Source organism: Sceloporus occidentalis, unplaced genomic scaffold, assembly GCF_023333645.1.
Source record: "Sceloporus occidentalis isolate IW3139 unplaced genomic scaffold, rSceOcc1.0.p SCAF_28, whole genome shotgun sequence".
NCBI lineage: Eukaryota > Metazoa > Chordata > Lepidosauria > Squamata > Phrynosomatidae > Sceloporus > Sceloporus occidentalis.
The window spans coordinates 699,940-718,317 of NW_028317008.1; the positions used below are offsets into that span (position 1 = coordinate 699,940).

The 18,378-nt window shown below is 36.7% G+C and overlaps 1 protein-coding gene across 1 annotated transcript in view; it reads left to right on the forward strand.

The window, feature by feature from the left end:
• LOC149299401 (5-hydroxytryptamine receptor 4-like) overlaps window positions 1-18,378 on the forward strand; it is a 224,478-nt gene that overhangs the window by 127,089 nt on the left and 79,011 nt on the right. The window contains exons 3-5 of the mRNA XM_089485975.1: window positions 6,714-6,874; window positions 12,964-13,089; window positions 16,554-16,754. Coding sequence (XP_089342101.1) covers window positions 6,714-6,874; window positions 12,964-13,089; window positions 16,554-16,754 — 488 coding nt within the window. The remainder of the gene's footprint in view (window positions 1-6,713; window positions 6,875-12,963; window positions 13,090-16,553; window positions 16,755-18,378) is intronic.

An 18,378-nucleotide genomic window follows, 5' to 3' on the forward strand; every position in this document is an offset into this window, starting at 1 on the left:
AATGGCCCAATTATGATTTTCATCCAGATAGATTTAAGCCATTGCATGTCAGCGTTTGGATACACTGTGATGACGAAAGAGTTTACCGATTTAGTTTTGTGTCATTAGACACTGTATACTCAGTCTCCCAAGCCGTTTTTAGATTTCATTATGATAATCTGGCTCCTGTTTCTTTCACCAGATGAAACAGACGAGCACATTTTCCATCTTACACTGAGATTTCCAATACTAAGATGCTTGGGTACTGCGTCACTTCAGGAATGGGAGACCTCAAAACATCATTGTGCCTTGTTTCAATGCCAAGTATTCCATTAAGATTGGTGACAGTAAAGGAAAGTTTGGATATTTGCACTTGTGATGTTGGGATGCAGCCCGGACTCTGTAGGAGGAAAAACAAAAGATGTGTCAGTAGTGCATGTTCCACACCTATTACTACAATCTATTTTGTGGAAACCTCTCTTAACAAGGCGGGGAAATATACTGATGCCAACCTTTGAGGGTGACACATGAACTGTATGTATAGTAGAAGTGGTCAGAATAAAACAGTAGTTTCACTACATCTGGAATTAATTAATACCGTAATACATTTATATTATCCAACCTGTACATGAACCCTTAATATTTATACCGAGCTGCATTGTATACCAGAAATACAGTACCTTTGCCTGCTAAATCTCGTATGGAACAATCTCAAGAAGGTTGCCAGTAGAATTAGTGAATCAGGTATGTACTAGTTTCACTATGTTTGCTAAATCAAATATTCACTGAATTCAGTTTGGCTGCAAAGATAACTGAGATTCAGCTCATTGTTAGGTGTATTCATAATTCCAGAATTGCTGGTAAATTGCAGTAGAGTTAAAAATGTGAGTCGGAACTGTTTTTATGTGCAATGCTTTATAAAATGTATAGTAGATCTAGCTCCGGTTATCCCTTGTCAGTATCAGTCACTAAGCATAGTAGGAATTTCATTGACTTTAACAAGGCTGTGCACTGTTACTTCATAACGTGTAAAGAATAATATATTATTATTATTCGACTTTTCCTTTCTGTGAACTCACTAGAAACATGGTTCCCACCAAATTACAGCCAGACTGGGCTGTTCTAAGTAAACATCACATCAAAGATGACAAACGTTCCATCTGCTAAGTCTAAACCAAATCTGTTGCAGGACAGTTTGAGTTAAACCCTGACGTATTTGAACACCAGAAATATCACCTTGAGTTTAAACTAGAAAGGATATCAATAAAATATATGTCAAATCTGTGTGTGAGATGTGCTGTATAAAAAAATCTAATAAACAAATCCAAAATTACTTTATTTTCTTATATAATGTATAAGCGGAGTCCAATATGGAAAAAAGACAGCTGTATTAATTTATAAAGTTAATGGAGTTGATTGAATAACCTTTCTAAACCTTAATTGGTGTTAATAGGGGTATAAAAAAATGCGTGGTTGGTGGTTCGTCTCCCGAACTTCACCCAAAATGTGATAGTGGATTCTAGACTACCACCACTAAAAATGCTGCAATTAATCAATTGATTCAGTGGGTTCCATAGATTATTATTTCAACTTCAATTGATACCAATTTACAAGTACAATTTAGACCATAAAAAACATCAGAATCCATAAGAAACATGTAAAAAAAACATAACAATTAGACTTCAACTTAAATGTGGAATCAGCACACAGAGTTTGAACGGATATCTGCAATCTAAATTAAACTTAAATTTGACATGGGCACCAAAGGTTATTCGTGTAAATACACGTATTTCCATTCACTTAATGTAAAATATTGAAATATGACAAATACATAACACGGGTCACCCTAGCATCCATGATATATAGTAGTTGCTATGTGTATGCGATGATCATCTGTAGGTCATCAGTTTAATGAACCCAATACAAACTCACAGGAAGTGGGGATGGATGATGTTTCAGCCAGTGTTGGAAAAGTTTCTCCGACCTAATGAACTATATTGAATCCATGCCAACATTTAGTTTGTTATACTGTGGGGCACGTGGTCTGCCTTAGATAAAATATCTGTGTCTATTTATTTGGCAATGTCAGGTTATTGTCCCGACTACCTGTATTATTTTAAATCGATATAGAAACATCTACTGCATCTACAAAAGTCTATACATTCTGTTTCTTCTTAGTTTGGAATCATCATAAATGGTAATTGTGGAGTTTTAATCATAAATATAATGTGTATTAACTGGATTGCTGTGTAACTAAGCTTTCCCAGCACTGCTAAACTCTGGTATGTGGACTCGACTAAAGCATATGGATAGACTAAGTTGAACATTAACTCTATAGAACAGCTGCCCTTCAAAATCACTGTGTTACGCTTCAGATTTTTGTCCCCGTTCAAAGAAATAAGTATCTAGTCGGAACTTGGTACAGTAGTTTTTAAACTCATCACTCATGTTTGTAAGTTGGGCCTAATAGTTTCTAGAGCAGCCTACTTAAAGGCTTTCCCGTCAGTTTGTTATTAAAATTATGCGTAGTCATAATGTAAATAGATGAAAGTATTACTAACATTATTGGAGCAAATAACAGCAATTATTTTGGCGCAGAGAGTATGCCAATGAGAATAAGACTTAAATAAATGCAGCAGAGTCTTTGACCCAGAAGTATAGCCCCTGGGTACTTGGTGGGTGTCGGGAGTTGAGATCTAAAGCAAGGTGCGAAAGGGACAGATGCACTTGGAATCTAAAGCTAGCCAGGAGGGTCAGGGCAGGCAGTGTACTAGCCAAGTCAAAAAGAAGTCAAGGTCTGGTACACAGAAATTTATGGACAAGGAATAGAGCCAGGGTAGCTTATTACAGAGGAATTATATACCGGCTAGACAGCACATAAATAGAAAAGAAATTGCGCACAGCTACACGAGAAGGTGCAAACTGCATGCTGCATTGTGTGCTAGAAAAACATAAAAGACCTGAATTGTGTACTTTTTTGTACGCGAGACAAACGTAAAAGATGCGAACCACGTAATAAGTGCGTGATTACCTAGGAGCAGGGTAATGCCCTACAAATTACCAATGACAATGAGAAATAATATGTCTGCGGGCATGGGTCTGTATACTGATAAGCAAGCACGTGATACATCTTAACATGGCAGGGTCCTTATGCACTCAGGTCTTGCAGTAATCAGTGGCGAGCCCACGGAAAGCTTTCCATAATAACTCAGTTTGGGGAAGTCCAATCCATTGTAGTTTTGATCATTTGCTCTAAGTGATTCTGTCTCAATTCAACTTGATTACATTGGGAAGTTTTGTGAGCAGCACAGCAAATGTAAGTATTTGTGGAATGCTCACAGGTGAGTTTAATTCAACTGTTGCCAAGCTCTGCTGTTCCGATCCTGAGTTATAAGTACACGTTTTTCATAAAATAGTAAAATTTGGGATTTTTTTTTTACCAAACCAAAACTTTTCATATCTAAAAAAAGTAAATCTCTATATTTAAAGTTTTGAAAAACGGTATTCTTCTTTATTCAAAAAGCATCTGGTGCCTTCCCAAATCCATCATCCAATGCCACAATGTGTATTAAATAGTTATCATATGGCACATTGCTATTTAAACTGAGAAAACTGATTTTTTTAGTTGCTAGTTTAAATTTTGTAATGAATGCACATCTTGTTTTTACTTAAGAACAACGAACCTACATTCTGGGAAGTGTTGCCTACAGACCAGTTAATAATTAAGATGGTCCTCATCATCTAGAAGAGTTTGCTTCCTAATGTCTCCAATTTGCTCAAATGTATACTAAGGATTGCTTTGGCAGCAAAGGGATTTTATTAAAAATAATTTAATTTTTGACACCTAAAGTTGATTTGGACATGGGAACATGCACAAGAAAAAAGGGGGGGGGGGTACCTAATTACTGATGTGCTGGTTATCAAAGTATTGCTATTCAGCAGGGGTCTTCACTTATGTTCCTGTATGCATGCCTGCATTTATCATTTGCATAAAAGGCTCTGAATTTATGAAAATCGTTAAAGATTATGCAGGATGCCAGTCATTCAAAGTCCTTCAGCTTTCTCCTAAAGTGCACTATTGACATACAGTATAATGCACCTGACAGATGGAAGATCCTTTTAAATTTTACTTTATTCTGTGTATCAATATACATGACGTTTTAGTTAAGAAAGTTGATAAGGTTGATAATAAGTATCTAAATCCTGTGTGTTAATACTGTGGAAGTGTCTATAGCTGTCTTAACCTTGTTTATAAAGTCAAAACGGGGCCTATTATTGTTGTAGTTTAAACTAAAACACAAAAGTGCAACATAGGACTTTCATGATGTAGTGATATAAAGCATATTATATATATATTATATTAACATAAAAGCCTTTAAAATAAAAGGAGGAATTCCCAAAACTGGTGTGTGTTGAATGTCATCTTTCAGTCTGTCTCAAACTCAACTAAACGGAACATCAGAAAATGGAAGTAACACAGCATGAGAAGATCATGCGGCTACAGAATCCTCTCTGGGTGAAAAAAAATCCTACGCGTTTGATAAATCACTAGCTATTTCATCATTATTCCCTGATGAAGTAGGCAGTGATGTACCATACGCGTAGGAAGTAACTGTGTTACTTCTGGCTTCTGTTGTTCTGATGGAGTTTGAAACAGACTGACGGATAACATTCAACACACCACCTTTCAGGATTCCTCCTTTGAGTTTAAAGCTTTTATATTAAGGCTTCCTGTAAGAAGCCCATGAGATATGTTTGGGTTTTTTTATAAATTAAGTAGTACACAATGAAAGTCCTGTGTTGCGCTTTTGTGTTTTATTTTAGACTACTCCTGTTTCAATATTTGGGATTATCCTCACACGAACTGCACCAGGAGGTTTATAGACACTAATTATCCATTAAACTACTTTTTATTTCAATGTATATAATAATTGCAACTTTTTATTGAATGTTTAGATATGTATTGAGGAATATATTGGTCTCAAACAGTGGTGCCATGTTTTCTTTAGTTTGCTTTTTTTTTAATCTATTGTTGTACATGTGTAATGCCATTACATATCGTTTTAGTAATGCAGCAAAGTGGTACATACATAGCTGTCTGCTTTAATGAAAACCCTTAATTTAACAGTTACCGTATTTCCCCAAGTATATGAAGCTGCCATGTATAAGACACACCTTCATTTTGGGGCCCCAAATTTTAAAAAAAATATGTTACATAAAGTTATTGTACTGGCTGCCTGGGCATGATATGAGTGTGATTGATGTTAGCTGCTAGTAATTGTTAGCAATCACACTCTTATCATGGTCAGGCAGCCAGTACATGCACATCACTTTCAGCCTCCCTGTGCCCCCTACACATGGATCCATACTATCACACACACACACACACACATTCATTCATTTACTCCCCCACCCTTACCTGAACTGCAGATCTTCTGGTGCCGCTCGCAGACTTCTGTGGGGGCCGCTGTTTCCCTCTGCGTTGCTCGAACAGGAACAGGAACAGGAACTGAGCGGAGTCATGTGATGTATATTCACGTGACTCCACTGGGTTCCTGTGTCGAAGCAACAGATCAAAGACGCTGCTGAACAACACAGAGGTAAGCAGCAGGTCCCCTTTCCCGGTAAAAAAAATCTACCACCACTGTATAAGACGCACCCAGTTTTTAGACCCCAAATTTTTCTAAAATATGGTATATCGCACTGAATATAGCATGATACCTCCCAGCTGATAATAATGTTACCAAATCTGCTATATATTAGATTTTAATTTCTAAATGGATCCAAATTCAGGTGTGGTCTGTAAGCAGGGGCAGGTTGCAATTGGAGAGCACATTACCTATCCTATATCTGTTATTTTTGGCATAATCTATATGTACATGTTCTTAATTAGGACGTGGTATACAATCACTTGAGGCATATAGAATAGGCGTTCTATATTCCTATGGATCCCTGTTCCGTTTAACACAATTAATCATCACATTCAGTTGCCCTGTGAATATTCTGTACATAACAGGGTTATAGAGTATTTAGAACCAGTATACCTGAGTGTCTGGTCTGTATTAATACTTAATTTGTACAGAGCATAGTCTGGATTTTGTTTACTGCATATTTACTTTAAAGGGTTAGAAAGTAAAATGGTCTTCCCCAAGGAATCATTAAGTTATGAGGCAAGGACACAATAACCTAGAATTGAGCTGGTATCATTGAAACACTTATAGATGTCTTATTTTGTTGTATCTTATGTAAAATGTACCATCTGGTTTTTCTCTCGTGTCTGAGGAATATGAACCACTCTTCGAATATGATAAGTTAATATGAAGAGGTTCTAGCAATCACTTGGTATACTGTGGTTTACCTCATATACAAAAGGTGAACACATCTTGAATTTCATCACCTAAAACACTTTAGTCATTAATAGAGTTGTACGTTCAGAATCGTGCAAATTTAGTTTTTAAATAAATTTGCCAATTTGGTTAATTTTCATGAACATCCGAAAACAAAGAGAAGGCCCAGATAAAACAAATAAAAACAAAGCAGGATTTTTTTTTAATTTTATTATTTTTATTTGAATTTCATTTTTGGTTTTCTCATTTTCCATCACTCCCTGTCATGGTCTCTCACTCACATTGTCACATTGTCTACCTATCTTTTTCTTTATTTTTCTTCTTGTTCGCTGCTTTTTCTCTTTCTTATTTGTGTTCTCCGATTCTTCATTCTTCTTTCTTCTCCAGCGATCTTCTCCCTTTGATCCTGTGTTACCCTGGCCTCCTGGAGCGCTTCTGCATCAGGTTGTAGCCTTGTCACGTCTCCTCGGGGGAGAAAGGTGGTTTTCATTTAGTGGTGCTCCACTACCATCTCATAATATTGACTCATCTCATGGAGTGACGTCCCAGTATGTAATATCTTATAAGCAGGTGACAATCTCAGATCACAAATACTTCGAAATACTACATTTACAGTATATTGCGTGGATTTGGATCATGCTTCTGATTTGGTATTTGTGGGATTCTTCCGGACTAAGAAGCAATTACATGAACATTGCTTAAGAGTGCAGACTAATATTCTTATGGATTACCTCATGCCATGAATTAGGTTGTGTATTTCACTGCTCGAAAGAAAAACATTAAGGACTAAATTATTCTTTAGTTCATTATTCTGTAATGAAATACATGTCTGTAATTTAGGGGCATTCAGAAAGGAGCAGAGATGTGAAACGCATGTATGGGGCATAATGACAGGTTTGTGTGCAAGAATAAAGAATGCTCAGAGCAGCTGGATTCTGAGAATAATACTTAAAAAACGTAGTTTTATGCTATATGTGTATGAGAGAACATTATCATGTAGCATTTGCACTAAAAGTACAACACAATTTATTTCACTAAAATATTTGCCTGATGCCTAGCACATTTTAAATTCATATTAAAATTGTCCCATTTTGTGTAGAATAAAAAGGACCTCACACATATGCAAGTGTATGGTACTCATTCGTGGACCTTTAACTTTCTCACTTTGGAGCAGATTATGTTGTACAGTAGAAAATCATAACATTTGGTTGGCTTTTCTTTGTGACAAGAAAATACTTACAACATTTATTACCACATTCAGCATTTTAATGATCACATTCTATACAGATGAACTAGCAAATAAAAATACACCTTTCTTATGACTTGATGTTAGAGTAACAAGTTAAATGGAATATACTCCATGACATAAACAACTTTTTACAATCTGCGTTAAAAAAACCCCAAAAAACAGAATAAGGTAATTTTAGATAGGCCATCTAAACTTTTCATTAGAAGAAATGCCAAACTAGCATGCTATCAATAGAGCTCCGGTTTGACTACAGCGAGAACACAGTTATCTAGATGGAGCCTGAATGTCGTATATGTGTGTGAAAGGCTAGGATTTACTTGCTATGTCTGTGGAGGACATGCCCAAGAAACCATTGCTTTTCCTGTTCAACAAAACATCCTATATAAAAGTATATAGCAACATTTCTGTGTAACACACACAAATATTTATAATTCTCCTTAATGGCAAATCCTCTGCATGTGTTTACATATTACCTCGCCAAATTAACTGAAGATACACAGATAACAGGATTATCAAACAGCTAATGAAATTCTTACAAAGCTCCATATTTTTCTACCTTGTGTTGTTTTATTTTTTTGTTGTTGTTTCTTAAATTCAGTTTACTACAGTTGCAGAAGGACTATATCTTCATGTCTCCCAACTCTTTGATGCCTGTCCACTTTGTGCAGGACAGTCCAGATTTTGCCACTCTATCCCGCTGTTCCGCTGAGCTCTACCTCTGTCCTGCTTTTCTGGGTCACAGAGGGTAGAAGTTGGGAGGTATGTACAGTATCTTCTGAACTGCAATCTGTGACAAAGTAGGTGGGCAGTATTTATATTACTACTTAGGCCTAGAGCCTCGTATCCCCAGCCTCTTTAAGCAAACACCATAATTTAAGGCAAGTGCCGTTATTGTGAGTCGGCCACATCTTTATTAATTCTGTTTCAGTATGACCTTGTGCCCAAAACAATAAAGACATTGTTTGAAGAGTTTGGTGTGAAGGAACTTTGTTGAACACCTTGTAGGATGAATTGGAACACGGATGGATGTTGTAAATAACTATTGTTGCTGGAAATGGCTGATTGTCAATGGAATATCGTCATTGGTGTACAGAGGCCCTCTGTTCCAATGGAACATTGCTACCTAATCCAAGTTTACTAATTAATCATTAGAACACCCTTTTGCAATTATGTTAGCACATTTAGAGATGTTCTTGTTTTCCATGAAGACAGCTAAGCAACCCCAAACCTTTGAATGGTTATGTATATATAAATTAATAGGTAAACACCACTACGTTAATTGAGGGTATTAAATGAGATTCATGTAGGGAAAAAGAGATATATCCATATAAATCACTGTACATTAGAGGAACATTAAAATAACCATATGACTTGATGCAGTATGAAGTGTGATATGGGTGTTTACTGGCTCCTTTCTTTAAAATCTTTTTTTTGTACTACATAGTAACATAGCAATTTAGGTTGAAAAAAGTCCATTCTACCAATTTTGCCACTTAGGGGGAAATCAATTCCTTCTTGACTCCAAAAGCCAATCAGATTTCTTTCTGAATCATGAAGCTCCAAAAAGTCTAAATGTTTATTATATCGTTTCAAGAAAAAAACATGCTTAAATCTAAAATATTTAAATACATTTTTAATTTGTACAGATAGTAACTTTTTATGTATTATTTTCTAAGGATAAGTTAATTCTTCTAAATCCTATTAATTCATCAGACCTCTTGTTACGGATTAAATTGTTTAAAATCTTTTTTTTTCTCCTGTTTATATAATCCCTTCAATTGAATAAAATGTGCTTACTATAACATGCTGGTAAAACAGCATTAACTTTCATGATCCTTTTCTATAATAGCAAAACATATCTCTTAACCATTTGATTGTCCTGTGCTAGGGATCAAGTTAAAGTATGCTGCTTTTAATGGCAGGTATACAATTGCAGATATTCTGTATTGTACAATGGGATGCTGTGTTTTTCGTCAATTGGATGTATGCCTGTATTCTGATGAGTTGCTGTATACCCCAAGATTACCTGCAATAAAGAGTTATTTTAAAAAAAACCACTGCTGTAACTGATGTTAAGAGAATTTGACATTATTTATGCTATGTATATATTGTAGTTTTAATTTTATGAAAATGTGACTATGATTTTGAACAATATATATACTACTGGTTTAAAATATTTTTAATGTGACAAGGAAATGCTCGCTTGGATGAATGGCATCCATGTGAAAACAGAATTCCTTAGAGACACAGGTCATCTGAAGATATTGACACTTTCTGTTGTCATTCCATTTGTCATGAAATATTATGATGATATGTTTGTATTAGATGTAATTATTTTGCTACTTGTCTATTAGTGTAAATTTTGTTCTCCCACTGGAAATTGGTGTGGCTTAGTGTCAAAAATCTCAATTTTTAAACCACCGACATGTATCTGGATCTATTGCTGATTGGTTGACCTGTTTATATCACTTTATACATGTTTTTTCTCTTCAGTTAACTGCTTCCTATATTTTTTGCTGCTGAGGGAGTAGTAATAAAAAAAAAGAGAATGCACTATAATAGGAGCCTCCGTGTCCTTAATAAAATTTTGGGGTAGGATAAATATTTGTCAGTTGCATGATGGCCAACAAAAAATTGTGTAATAAAAAAATTATATACGTAAAACTTGCCACATGGCAATGCCTGGGAACTGCTTGGGTCTGAACAGGAGTCTCCGGATGAAGACCAGATTTATCCGCTCTCTGGGTCAGTGTTTTCCTTTAACCGGTCCCTCATGGTAAAGGCTTTGAAAATCCACTCGCCCAGAAGAGGGAGTGTTCCAGATCCTAGGACGTTCCCAGTTATATGTGTGATATCGTGGGTCCTTACATTTCACATAACTGAACATCAATTGACATTGCATGATCCACCCAAGCATTCCTAACTGGGGTACAACTTTGGCTAGCCCTAGAATTGGTTGTAGGCTATACAAAAACATGTTGTGGCCATGTTAAAACATTCTTTGTTAAAATCTGCGAGCAACTTCCAATTTAGATATTTTTACATTTCTGTATATAGATTTAGTTCCAATATTGTCAGTAATTTAAAAAGCTGTGTGCCAGATATATCAACAGTGAGGCTGGGATCTTGTATCACATGGGACTGAGAACAAAAACCAAACAGCTCAAATTACTATAATCAAGCAGAGGCTTCTCAAATATAGTGAAAAGCTAACTGCTTTAGTTAAAGCATTATATTCACGTAAATAATAAAGTTTAAGTAAAACACTTTTGCGGTACGTAAGAGTCCCATTTTATAATCAGAGTTATTTTATTTAGCATTGATGACATTATTTAGGGAAATTGAAAATGTTCCTAAATATTTTCTGGTAACCTACTGTATTGACTGCAATGTGAGGTGTAATCAGGTCTGCCAGGATTGCTAAAAGGCAATGGAGGCTAATATTCTATATTAAAGGTTATTCATCTTTAAACCTAATTTAGCTAAGTTTTCAATAACGTCTGTAGACACAAACATTTTTTAAATGCTTTAGCTGTTGACCTATAAGCCAATGTCAAGTTATGAATATAAATATATATATATTAACATTATAAAGAATGATAAAAATATTTCATGAAACATATTTTTCTGACTTATCCATTTTATTGTTAGCAATAATAGAATGGTCCACTTCACTGGGGTTCTGGGTCTTTGTCCCTAATAGTCAGACAGGGAAGCAGTGTTCAATAATGCCCACTGCCTGCCTAGGATCCAACCACTTAAATGTCTGTCTACGGATTAATTCTTCCCTTATGCATTACTAGCTCTGCCCCCTTATCATGGCCAGAAGGGGACCCCCTGGCAGCCAGATCGCGGAAGTTCCCAGATGTGGTAATATTGTGATGATGTATTAGAATGTATGGACCTACACACGTACACAAATACTATAGTGCAACACTAATGGAAGGTTTATGTTTACATGCTCTAACTATTATTAGGTAGAGTGCTGAGGACCATGGCCCCAGTGAAATTTCAGCTACAGAGCACAGGATAGCTCCTGTGCATCATACAAGAGAATTGCCCCTGAATTGCATTTATTTGCTTCAAATTATACAGATCAGCATTGTGTTTTATTGTTTTATGAGCAACCTTATTTTATGCCCAGTGATATGTTTGTGTAGATCACTGCATATTTTTTTTTTAAATGTGATAAAGTTATGCTGATGTGTAAGCATACTTTGGAACTACAATCGGGGGGAGTGGCTTTGTGAGGGGGCAGGACTGGTCAACCCAGGAATTGGAGCGAGCCTATGGGAGGCAGGGCATGTTGTTCATAGGCACGGGGCAAACCCCAGACAGTCCTACGTGGGCTGAAATAGAAGGAGAATGAGTTATGACTAAATACTACTCTCATGTCTGGAGAAAGATTAAAGTGACCCGCAAACCTTGAGAAGCAGTGCATTGCCTGGAGACTCCAGGTCTAACCCAGAGAGTTCCCAGGTGTGTGTGAGTTATTTGTGGGAATTACTTAAAAGTCAATGTGCTGCATGTAAGCCGCTCTCCAGCATGGTGTGAATCAGCTACAGGATGATAAATCTTTTAGCTATTAATATTATATTTCATCTGGTATGTTTTGCCTTTTTTTGAGTAACATAGCTAGTGCAGAACATTTAAACAGGTCTTTAACTTCTACAGAAAAATATATTTTTTTAGAAAACGTGCAAAATTCAAGAAATGTCATTTTTAAACCTCATTCTCCCATATATTGCAAGTTAAAATTGATCATGCATAATTTGATCCTTACAATTTTATCAATTTCTGATCATGAATTTGTTACATTTTTCTTCCAACTTGATAACTCATTTAGTTTGCTTTCATATTTCCAACTGATATGCTAGAAAGAGACATCCACTGTGACCTGGAAGCAGAAATATTATATGACTTAACTCAAATAACAATACTACACACATAGCTAATCGGTTTGGCCATTAATAGCTAAAAGAGCACAACATTTGTGGGTTAAATATATGAAAGAGGGATTATTGCTTTTCAGCAGCAAATATCTCCCATCATTACATAGAGGTGATGTATCTTCTATAAGCATTAAAGAATAAATACTATATAGGTATATGCATAGCGAGCAGAGGAAATGGAGCATTTATACATTGTAGATGTGTAAGCTGGACTCTGACATCACTTTATAGATAGCTTTTGACAACACAACCAGATTAAAGCTGGCGAAAGAGAATTCAAATGACCCTTGGTGAATAGACTTGTCAATACATGGCCAACTTTTGATTTAGTACAGCATTGTAATGCTTTATAAGAATAGTTTATTCAATGAATTGGTTCATTTTTAAAGTGATTTTAATAATTGAGATGGAAATTATCTCTGCATTTTTTCCACAGCTCCAGTGAGGGATTTGGTGTGGCGGAGAAGATCATACTCATCACCTTTATTTCAACAGTTATCCTGATGACCATTTTGGGAAATTTGTTAGTGATGGTGGCGGTATGTCGGGATAGACAGTTAAGGTCAGTATTCTGTGTCAATAAGAGAAATGAATAAAGTCACATAGAAACTGATCTAAAGTTATATAAGCTCAGAACCTCAGAGGTCCCCCATTTTGGTGGAAACCCATCTAAACAAAAGACCTGTGTTGTCCTGAAAGGTTATATAACTTAACTTGTTTGCCCAATAAAAAGTATCAATTTCGACTAAAGATTCTATTACACTTTCTCAATAAACCATTAACATTTGGCACTTCTCATTGCATCTTAGAGGATTTAGTAATATGAAATTTACCAAGTCGCTGTGCTGTCTGAAATTAGAGACTTATTTGGCTGTCGGCAGAATAATCACAGTTAGTCACCAGGTTAGTAAATAAACAGGAACACTTTTTCTTCCTTGCTGGATTGGTAAATGTAGACGAAAATGCCTTGTGTGGAGCAAGCCCCGTCAACAAAATGTGCAATATGCACATGTCCACACAAAAATACAATTCAGCTGATGAGGCTCATGTGAAACAATAAATCTTTGTGAACACAGGCCAGATTGCAACTCTTGTTGTAACAGGATCAATTGCAATAAAGTGTTTTGTGCAACGAGTACCTTCCAGTTGCTGTGATTAGAACAATATGCCAGGGAAGGCTGAAATCACACTCACTGTGTGTTATTTAGAAGCTGAAATTGAGCACTTTCTTTTCCTCTTTTGAACCGCAACGCAGCTTCTTCTCCACAGAGACTTGCTAGCTAATTAGAGCTTAGAACTTCACTGTCATATTCTCACTGCTTCATTATATAAAGACTTGACCCTGCCTTTAAAATTGAGGAATTAGCCTTTAGACTTTTTTTTATTATTTCCCTCTCTTGCGATTCATCAAGCTTTTTTTTTTAAAAAAGAGAGCAAACAGAGAAGCATAAGCACAGGAATTTGGATATTTCTTGTTATATGAGTCAGCTTGACACTTCTGAAAGTAATATTAATAATAAATGTGAGGAATACTTACCTATACTACACTATGGTGATGGGGGACTCAGTTATTAAGAGAACAGACAGGGTAATCTGTGTCTCTGATTGCAGCAACCAGGTGGTTTGCTGTCTCCCAGGTGCCAGAGTTCAGCAGATTATTGGGAAGGGCTGGAGAGGATCCAGCTATCTTGGTAGATATTTGTACCAATGACAAAGTGAGTGGAAGATGGAGTCCTAAATGGTAATTTTAGGGATTAGGTAGTATTCTTGGAGATACTACCTGTCCCATGTGCTACACCAGAAAGACAGCAGAAGATCGGCCATCTTAATGCATGGCTGTAGTCTTGGGAGCTTTTGGTTTTTAGAGCACATGATGTCATGATGGATTACACCTGAATGCAAGAGGGTTCAATGTACTTGGGGAGAGGATGGCTAGATGATTGGAGACTTTAAATTAGCAATGGAGAGCAATAAATACTGCACTAGACAGTGTAGAAAGGGAAGGTATGCTAGTTAGTACCCAGGTGGGTGGATCTGGGAGCTTGATTACTACAGATAATAGGGAGAAGCCTATTAACCACTTCTACTAAGTGGAAATAGCTAAAATGACATAGAAATGAGGAAGTTATAATCATGGGCGACTTTAATCTTCCTGATGTGAACAGGAAAACCAAAGTAGCTGGTTGTGGAGATTTTCTAAATGCCCTACCGGAATTATCGTTTAATCGTTTTAGACCAATTTTCATTTAGTTTTTGGCTCATTTGTTTTAAGACAATGAATTCAGTTTCCTGCCCTTTCAGTTTTAGATGAAATTTGGGTCTTTTTTTTTTTATTCTGGACCATATGTCTGTGCCCCCTGTATTCTCTTCATGCATTTTATCTGCCACCTTTCTTGCTCGCTTACCTTCTCCAGCTGTTTTCTGATCTCCTCTGATCTCAAAAGAGGGGAGGAGGGGGGCCAGTATGTGAGACAGTGTCCTACTTCAGAGGAAAAACAACAACAAAAGAAAGGGGGTAGTGTAGTGCACACACACAGTGCTGACAATAGATGCTGACCTATATTATACAATAATATAATACAATAATAAATAGTATATCAATGCACAACTTTCCTTACAGGCATGTAAATGGTTAATTTCTATTTGCATAGTAGGTATGCTCCTCCAGAAATTTTTATTTATTTAATTTACTTTTTACTTAATGCAAGGAAGATTTAGGTAAACTAGAAAATGGTCAGAGGTGTGGCAAATTACATTTACTGTGGATAAGTGCGAGATAATGCACCTACGGCATAAAAACCCAAAGGCATAGTATAGAATATTTTATGTAGTCCTAACCTTGACATCCAAGGAAAGGGATTTAGGGGTTATTAGGGAGAGGTTTTAAACACAGTACTGGGGACTGTATCTCCAGAAGAATATAGGTACTTTGTAAAGAGATCAGGGAAAGGGATACTACTGTAGACATCAGCAGCCATGTGGACCGCAGCATGCATGCACGTGAAACGTGACAATAATGTAAGGCCAGGAACCAAGGAAAATATTCAGAAATTGGGCAATCTAGATGGGCCGAATTGTTCTGATTTGCATTCTATTTTTGTGTGTTTATATACTAATAATATTCTATCTATATATTTTATCTTATTTATAGATTTGCACAGTGCACAGATCACTTTGTGTGTGTATATATATATATATATATATATATAAAGTCCAAAATTAACAATTGCACACCAATTACCACTTTTTTAGCCCGGTGCCAAGTAGCTGCAACAGCAAATCATAAAACATCCAAAAATAGTTACCGGCACTCCAGGGACTTCTTTAAATAATCACTCGAGAAACTGCAGTTTTCTAATCAACGTTTCAGTCTGTTTATTAGACTTTCATCAGGACATGTCAGAAAAGCAGTGTGAATCATATTTATAGCAAGAAATATCATTAACAAGACCTACCACACCTGTAGTGCTAGAGGTATTCAGACCCGGCGTGTACCATTCCCGGATACGCATGTGCATAATATCAGCAATGCTTCCGGGTCTCAGACACACTGTCTGAGATCCGGATCGTCATGGCAACGTTTACATTTAATCTGCATAATACGTGTCTCCTATGCCGGTAAGTAAACCTGTTGTTTGTGCCTTTATATTTGTGTATATAATGATGTACTCCTGTATACAGGATCAGCAGTGATAAATTTGTGAATAAATATACATAAAAGGACAAGGTTATAATGATTAGACAATGTTGTAAAGAATAGTGCATATATGTATTGTAAAATATATATATTCTTTACATTGGGGTCACTTACATGTTTTCACGTAAAACATCGAAATTTCCAGCTGTTCAATTGTAAAAAGGATTGATTAAATAGCCTTTTAAAGTTAAACTTGGATTAGCAGAGATAGGGAGAGAGAAGGATATTCAATAAGCAATTATATTACTGCTGATATTCAATAGGTTCACAGCTCCATATAATTATTTTCATGAAATGATGACTTCTCAGATTATTGCTGTGTTTTGTAGGAAAATCAAGACCAACTACTTTATTGTGTCACTTGCCTTTGCTGATCTGCTGGTATCTGTATTGGTAATGCCTTTTGGAGCCATAGAACTGGTACAAGACAAATGGATTTATGGGGAGATGTTTTGCTTGGTCCGTACCTCACTTGATGTTCTACTGACCACAGCCTCCATCCTCCACCTGTGCTGCATTTCACTGGACAGGTATGTGTTAAACTATTCTCCACATGAGTGTAATGCTTCAAATTTTTAGTGGTTTTTGGGGTGTAGCAAGATGTAGATCCCTGGAATCCTTACTTTATGGTAGGCTATTTTGAGTTATGATACCAAATCCTTAGGTCTACATCTACATCCCTGCACAAGTAAGAAAGCAATTTAAAAAGGCCTGCCACGTGACGTGGACTATCACTACTTGCTATTTCAATACATCTATAGGTGAAGTCCAAGGAATGTGGTGGGGCCTCAGTCAGTCGTACCAGTATTACAATCACATCATGTAGTGTCTACTTTTTATGATTTGCATTATAGGTCATTCATCTGGGGTTCTCATTTCTCTTGTTTACCATGCAATATTCGGCTTTTGTTATATTCTAGATGTTTCCAAGATAGTAAGAATATGTAAAATAATGTGTATTGGTTTTATTGGATATTATTATTAGCATATGTATTATTAGGATACATTCTGAGCTTGCTATGTTTAATCAAAGCATTCTGAGTACTTGAGAAAAATGGTTTGTTGTTGTGATGTGCAATTTGAGAATTTTCACTGGGTTCAAATGCCTCCATGATGCTGTTATTTTCCTTTTATAATGTTTAGTGTGGTTTGTACTACATCTTGCGTAAGACACACACATGCAAACACTCATGCACAGGCATGCTAGCCCCATACACACACTCTAACACTACATGTGGATATACACACTCATGCTAACACACACAACACCAGGGATGGCCTTAGGGGTGTGCGAGCTGTGCGGCCGCACAGGGCGCCACGGCAGCAGGGGCGCCGTGCGGCCGTCCCATCACCAACGCCGAGGCGGCAGGGAGAGGAGGAGAAAGAGGGGCACAGAGAGGTCGCACATGAAAAAGTTTTTAGCAATCGCTCGGCCCCCTTTGTCTCCTCAGCTCCCTACCGCTGCCCTGACTGCGGTGGTGGGAGCTCGAGGCCTCTGCTGCGGTACGGCGTTTCATGATGAGCGCCGGAATTAATATGTGTAAATTTGTGTGAATGAGTGAATTAATAATTGTGTGAAGGAATTGTATAAATGACAGATTGAAGGAGTGACTGTATAAGTGATTTGGGGAAAGGCAAAGATGGCACAAGCAGGGTGTTTATGGGACAAAGATGGCACAGGCAGGGTGTTTATGGGATAAAGATGGCACAGGCAGTGTGTTTATGGGACAAAGATGACACAGGCAGGGTGTTTGGGGACAAAGATGGCTCACGCTGGGCTGTAATTTGTGTGTGTAATCTGGGTGCTGGTCAATTTCTATGTGGACACCAGAGCTGGCTTTGGGGTGTGCAACCTGTGATCTATGTCTGTAATTTAGTATTTTTTAATCTATAACTTTAATGCTGAGTTTAAATGTGATTTCCAGTTGATCTATACCTGCAAAGCCGGATTTGTGTGTTATTCTTTTGATCTATATCTGAAATGTTATGTTTCCATACATTATTTATGTATACCTGCAAATTCTGGGTTTATAGATCCTATTCAGTTGATCTATACCTGTAGTGCTGTTTCCATGTGTTGTTGGATTATACCTGCAATGCAAGTGTTGTTTACATGTATTGTTTATTTGATCTATACGTGAACTATGGGGAGGA